The 6,989-nt window shown below is 49.7% G+C and overlaps 1 protein-coding gene across 20 annotated transcripts in view; it reads right to left on the reverse strand.

The window, feature by feature from the left end:
• The window catches only part of CEP164 (centrosomal protein 164), an 81,335-nt gene that overhangs the window by 29,629 nt on the left and 44,717 nt on the right, over positions 1-6,989 (reverse strand). For all 20 annotated transcript variants that reach the window (XM_019647474.1, XM_019647485.1, XM_019647481.1 and 17 more), the window contains 2 exons: positions 1,321-1,692; positions 225-305 (listed from right to left, as the gene is read on the reverse strand). In XM_019647474.1, the coding sequence (XP_019503019.1) occupies positions 225-305; positions 1,321-1,692 (453 nt within the window). The remainder of the gene's footprint in view (positions 1-224; positions 306-1,320; positions 1,693-6,989) is intronic.

Raw genomic sequence — 6,989 nt, forward strand, 5'->3', positions numbered from 1 at the left:
TAATGTTTTATGCTCTTTACCCCACTTTCTTCTCATAACAAACCTATAAAGAAGGTAGTGTTATCCTTAATTAATGGGTTAAAAAACTGAAGTTAGACAAGACCTAAGTTTGAGTCCCAACTCCCACTTACCAGCTGTGTGATGTTAGGCAAACTGCATAAGCACAGGGACCCACAGATCCATGCTTTTCAGCACCACTCTGCTGCCCCTCATATCAGACTCACCAGGCCAAGGAAGGACTTGGGGTCAGAAGCAACGGAGTCTGAGAACTGTAGTTCCTTCATGTGTTCACTAGTCTCCGACTCCTGGGGAAACAGACCCACAGAAAAGTCACCCGGAGCAGTGCACAGTGTTGTACAGTGCACAGGGAACTCCGTTCAGGCCATGACGCCAACACAGGGCTAAGCCCAAACCAAAATCCACCTCTTCCGAAAAACCTGAAAGAGGCCTGTGGACCCTCCCATTCCCTTTGGACATGCGCACCAAACCCCAGCCCAGTCAGGCTGGGCAGCACAGCTGAGTGTGGACAATCACACTCTGACTCAGGTCAGCAAGGATTTACATGTGTAAGGAGAGCCGAGTGGAGTGGAGTGGAGATGGTTAGAAAGTTGGCAGTAGGGAATTTTGATGCTACCCCAAAGAAAAACACAGAGTGAGAGCCTCTTTCCCAGGAAGCAGTTAAAAGCCCTTTAAATTAATTCCCTCACCATCTACCTGGCGGAGGAGCAGGACTAAGGGTTGGAAAATCGAAAATGCCGAAGGCTTTCCCCACTGGGTCCTCCTTCTGTCCATGTGGGTCATTGGCCAGGTTGTGCCAAAGCAAGACTCCCATGTCTTGGGTTGGTTCAGAAAGAGCCAGAAAAATCAATGAGAAGTCTTCCCGTAACCTAACTGACCGGGTGCTAGAGCAGGAACGCCAGTTGTCTCCCCAGCCCTCTCAATGTTCTCCTCTCTCTACAGGAGCTCATTGCTGAAACCATGACTACCCCCAAACTGATGTCAAGAAGTAGAAGGGGGAGGTAGGAAATGGAAGAGGAAGGAAGTAGGAGAACAGAAGAACATGAATATTCCAGGAGGGTGCCAATGGAAATGGAAATTTCTGCTCTGAATTTCTAGAGCCAGCAGGTTTAGAGTTTCATTCAGGATTAGACCTCCTGCTGCGTCTGGGCACATTTGTCACAATTAAGAGTTCTGGCTGGCTGATATTGACAGCCCATTACAAGCCTTCAAATGAAGCTCCTGCCACAGTAATAAAGATCTGGGGACAGAAATCTGCACCGGGCTTGCAGCTGTGACTGCCTGTGGGACAAAGTGACTTACTTCACTGGCGTCTGATCTGCTGTCTTCCAGGACAGAAGCCTCCTTCCTTGGCTCCTTTGCTGCCTCTTCCTTCCTGGAACCCTCCTCTCCTGTAGCCACTGGGTCCTCTGGTGCATCTTTTTTATTGGCTTTAGCAGGCTGATCGTCCCCAGGGTCCAGCAGACTTCTGGACATCACAGAATCACTCTTGTCATTCTTTTCTCTTCCTGGGAGCTGGGCACTGGCCCCTCTTCCCTGTTGCCCTGTGCCATGGGCACTGCTCAGGCTGCTGTCTGCACCTTGACTGAGGAGCTTGCCGGGAGTAGCGGGGCGGGCAACATCTGAATCAAGAGAGATGTCCTTCCCCTCTGGCTTGCTTGTTCTTGGAGACTCCTGGGGGGCAGCAGACCATGTCAGAAAGGAAGTTGTCAGGGATTAACAAAAAGAATTTAGAGACTTGCTACAAGACAGAGCAGTCATTCCTTGACTCCTATAGGCCAGTGCTCTAGTTCTGACACCAGTGGTTATCAAACACGCCAAAAGCTTCTTAAAACACATGAAGCATGGTTTCTAGAGGTAATGCTCTGCCAAAAGGCACCTGAACTACTCCCTTGATTGAATCCAGGGTAGGCAGCCAGGATAGGCAGGTCTGGGACAAAGAAACCATGGATGCTGGCTCCACCCCAGACCTACTGAATCGGAACTTCATAGTGATTTGGACACGCCCAACCTGACCCCTGACTACTGATGGGCTTGGAAACCACCGCACTGGACTGTACAACTCTGTTACCACCTATCATGTCCTTGAGTAGTAAGTCGGTCTAGTTCTAGCTTCAACAGCCAAATCATAAGTCAATATTTATTTACAATGATGATGATGGAAAATCATGTGAGAGAAAAGTACCAATGTCTATTTCTATTTCTCATTTTTAAAAGGCAGCAGGGAAAGAATATCAGGAGGGTGCCCTTCTTCAATAGCAACATGGGTTGCTCTCTCCCTAAAGCCTCTCCTGTATAAGCAACCCTGGAGACAAGTCCTCTGTCAGAGGACACCAACTGAGTCCTCTGAGAAGCAGATGCCAGGATGGGATTAAGTGTTTAAGCGATTTGTGGGGAGGAAAGCCTATGAAGGATAAAGGAGGTAGGAGAGCCTTCAGGACACAGGTCTGAGACCAGTGACAGGAGAGAGGGAAGGAGGGGACTTGAGTAGGAAGAGCCTCAGACCGCAGCACAGTTCTGAGAAACGTCTTGACCAGTCCTGCAGGGGTCCCGCATCAAGCAGAAATGGCCCTGCTCAAGGGCCTTCTGTGCTCCATCACCTCCATCAACAAGCGTGGCCTTGGCATGAGCTGGGGAGGAACAAAGGTGCAGGAACTAGAGGCTCAGTCCACTGAGGCTCCTTCAGCAGGGTCTCTGGAAAGGCTATCTGGGCAGTGCGCCTCACAGCTGCCACACTCTGCATCTCACACACAAACGTCACTTTTTAAGACTAGGAGGAACCTTTAGAGCTGGCCAATAGAAAAATAGAAAAAGAACCCCTCTCCCCTAGGAAATGTAGCCAGTGATCTCCCCTGGGCTCACGCAGAGAGGCCTTCCTCCCAGAAAACATGTGCACTAATACTTGAGCTGCCAGTGTGAACAACTTCGGAGCAAGATTTTTGACACTTCCTGATTCCCTACCCTAGAGACTCAAACAAGGAACATGATATCTAGAGTCCAAAAGTCCAAGGAGCAGCCCTAAACATGGCATTCCCTGACACCGTCTGTTTAAGGATCTGCTGAACCCAAAGAAATGACCATCTGCCTGCAGGTCTGGCCAGCCCAGACTTTGCAAGGACTGTTACAGAGCAGAGAAGGTCAGAGCTCAGCTTCGGAGACAGACTACCTAGTTCAAATCTTGGCTCCATGCTTACAGTGACCTTAGACAAATTATTTAATTTCTCTGTGCCTCAGTTTCTTCTTCTAAAATACAGGAATATAGTAAGGCCTATCTCATAGGGTTGTTGGAAAGATTAAATAAGTTAACACTCATTAAGTGAGTTAAAGAACTGAGAACTGTGCCCGGCATACCGTGTTTCATAAATGTTAACTAATGTTTTATGATGAGACCCAAACGTTCATTCACTGATCACCTTCTATGTGCCAAACACCACCTTGGGAACCCAAATACTAACAAGACATACATCTTGCCCTCAAGGAATTCAACTGAATATGTAGAAAAGTCAAATGTCCCAGGTGGCTCTGGTTATGAGCCTTTACTTCCCAAAGCAAAAGGCACTAGACACGGTGGTGATGCTGGCACCAGCCCCAAGCCTGACGCAGGGAGAAAAGCGCAAAGGCAGGTACCCTCCAGTGCTGGCCATCCTCCCAGCATCCCTAACCTATAGTATAGAGAGACTGTGCCATGATCACTGGGCTAAGAGAAGGGGACATGATGAGCTAGCGCCTCCTCTTCAACACAAGCATCTTCAGGGTGAGGCAGACCTCCTCATCTCAATCTCCCCAAGAGTGGCCAGCACTCATCAGNTCCCAATTCCCCAGCACTGTTCCCATCCCCCAATTCCCCAATAAAAATCTTTAGAAAAAAAAAAAAAAGAGCTCCAGCTTCGGGCTTCCTCTGCCAGGGTGGGTAGAGGGTGGCTCAGGGGAACCAAATCCAAGCCAAGCCCTGCTACTACTTTATACCAAGTGGCATGACCCAAAAAGAGGCTGCTGGCTGCATTAGGTTTTATGCAGGACCTAGAAATCTGTCTTTTTTAAAGCCCCCAAGTATTCTGATATTGGCCAGGTTTTGGAGCCGGAGCAATGGAAATACACTCTGCCCAGCCAACTCGGTAACTTCCCCACTTAACAACCACTGCAAAAGGTGCCCCACAATTCACCTGCTCCACACCCTCCCTGACTAATCCCACCTGCCAGGCCTGGTTTGTGCCTCTACATCCCACCAGTGCTGCAAATGGGGGTGGCCGAGGTGTAGCAGGCACCTAGTGGCTGGGCAGCAGCCCAGGAGACTTGTCAGCCAGAGCTGAGAGAAACGCAACCAGCCTCACAGCTCTACCCTGTCTCCCATTCATTTTACTAAGGGCTCCCAGGCTTGATCCACATTAAACATCTTGTTTGTGTCACCCAACAAATTTCCATTTCACCCAAACCAAATGCTCCCTTAAACTTGCAGAGACCATGTACCAGAATTTCTATTCTCTTAAACCCACACAGGAGGAAAAAGCGATCATCTTCACTTTGGAAATGAAACCCCAGCATCCCTCCTGGCCAGAGCCTGAGGACTGGTCCTCACCACAGCTCAGTGATCCCATACACACTCGCGCGCGCGCACGCACGCGCGCACACACACACACACACACACAACCAGTCTCTGGCCTCCTAGATGCATGCATTGTTCCTGCAAGAACCCAGAGGCAATGATGTCACAGGCAATTCACACAGTAGTAATAGTAAATACACAGCTACGTTTATTTAATGTTTATATGCTAGTGTTTTACATTCTTTACGCCCCTTTCTTCTCATAACAGCTCCTAAGGACAGGATTTGTGTCTGAGTCATCCTTGTACCCCACTCTGGGTCACGCGTAACCCATGCCTACACAGAACTTGCATCTGGCAGGGGTGATCAAGAACCATAAAACAAGAGCAGCAGCACTAAGAAGAGCAAAGGGAGGGAATGATTCATCCTGCTGGGAGGAGGTGATGTCTGAGGTGGGCCTCCAAGACCAGGAAAGAGCCAGGACAACAGGGGAGGGGAGCACAGCAGGCAGAGCAGCAGAGGGGGGAGGGGATGGGGCCCAGCAGTAGGCTGAGGATGAGCCTGAAAAGGTTGCCTTGAAATCCACAGTCTACACAGTGCTTTTCACATGAGCCAGTGCAGTCCTCAGTTGCTAAATAAATGGATAAACAGACAAATATGGGTGGGGGTGTACCTAATTCATAGCATCAACAGAGCAGGAATTGTCAGAAGCCCCATCACAGAGTCAGGGCCGTGCCTTAATGAATTAGAAGGGAGGGAACTCCCAGAAATGCACCCCGGGATGGGCAGTGTTCAGCTCTGGGCCATCCCCAAAGTGAAGCCACAGCCCACCACCCAGTGAGATTCACCTCCCAGTGGGCCCCGTTCAGGACCAGGGAAAGCACATCAACATCCAGGAGGTGCTCCGAGATATGGCTGTGAAAACCCAAGTCCTGGAGACAGTGAACATGGGGAGGTCAACCCTGCCTCTGTCACAGTCGGCACCTACCAGGGCCTCTCCTCTACCGCCAACCTTCCAGAAAGGTGCCTACTATGTGCCAGACACTGTGCTAAATATTTCGACATCTACTAATTATTTAAAAATAACACCAGGATTAGATGGAAAGACATGTGATAAAGGAAGTATGTTAAAATGTTCACTGTAGACTCTAGTTGGTGAGTCTGTGGGTAGTCACTGTAAAATTCTTTTATTTTTCTGTATGTTTGAAATTTCTCATAATAAAATTATGGGGGGAAAAATAACCCCGGGAGAATGAGCACTCTTATCCTCATCTCCCAATTGAGGAAGCAGGTCTAAGAGCATATGTCATCTATCCAAGGTCACACAGCTAATAAACAATGGGGCTGTGGGCAGATATGCCCTGGGCGGACTGCAAAGCCCAAGCTCTCTGCACGCCACATGCTGCGAAGCGTGTCCCTTTCCAGCTGTCTCTCCCTCCCAAGCAGGGCACCCTGAGGGAGGCCAGAACACCCAGAAGACCTGTACGCAGCTTGGAAATGAGGCTTGGTAGACTCCTTCCAGCTTTTCCTTGCCTCTTTCCCATACAGGTGCCCCTCTGAACAACAGGGATTCATCAGTAGCACTTCCTCCACAGGCTTCTCTTTGAGACAGGCAGCAAGTGCCCACACAAGTGCCAGACCCCCATTGCCCTTTGGCTGCCACAGAACCATGCTCCTGCCCGCTCCACGCTTAAGATCCCTGCTGGGCTAAGTGAAGGATTGCTGCCTGACAGCATGCTTCTAGGGGCAGGCAGTTCTGTCAGCAGTCCCGAAAAAAGGGCGGGACGCCCAGCCAAGGTCTGCTCCTGCTGTCCATGGCTTCCTGCACCCGTTCCCATAGAGAAGAAAAATACAAATGGGCACATTTCTCCACGTGGCACTCCTTTGGAAGGGCCAAAGCCCTTGCTTCAGAGTTCTCAGACACGGCTGTTCTTCATGATGGTTTTTGCAACATGACTTTTTGCCTTCCCCTCCTAGCTTTGGTTTTCTTTTTTGGTGGCATTTTCCCTTCAGTTTGAGTTCTACTCCACTTAATACAGCTGCCATCTGCCTCCTAAGCCCATGGCTCAGTGAGGGGCTACAGCACACAGCTTCCTAATTCCTCTGCACTCCCTCATATCATTACTGTTCATCCCTGACCCTCTCCCACTAATCCCTTCCCTTTGATCTGCTTCCTCCAAACAGATGGAGCACGGTTTCTAGAGCTAACGCTCTGCCAAAAGGCACCCTGAACAACTCCCCTTAGATACAGACCTGGCAAATGAAGCCAGGATACAGCAGGCTGGGTGGGAGGTCTGGGACAAAGAAACCATGGATGCTGACATTCCAGAACAAACTCTTCACTTTGGAAATGAAACCCCACATCCCTCCTGGCCAGAGCCTGAGGACTGGTCCTCACCACAGCTCAGTGATCCCATACACACTCGCGC

Source organism: Hipposideros armiger, unplaced genomic scaffold (assembly GCF_001890085.2).
Source record: "Hipposideros armiger isolate ML-2016 unplaced genomic scaffold, ASM189008v1 scaffold_111, whole genome shotgun sequence".
Classification (NCBI taxonomy): Eukaryota; Metazoa; Chordata; class Mammalia; order Chiroptera; family Hipposideridae; genus Hipposideros; species Hipposideros armiger.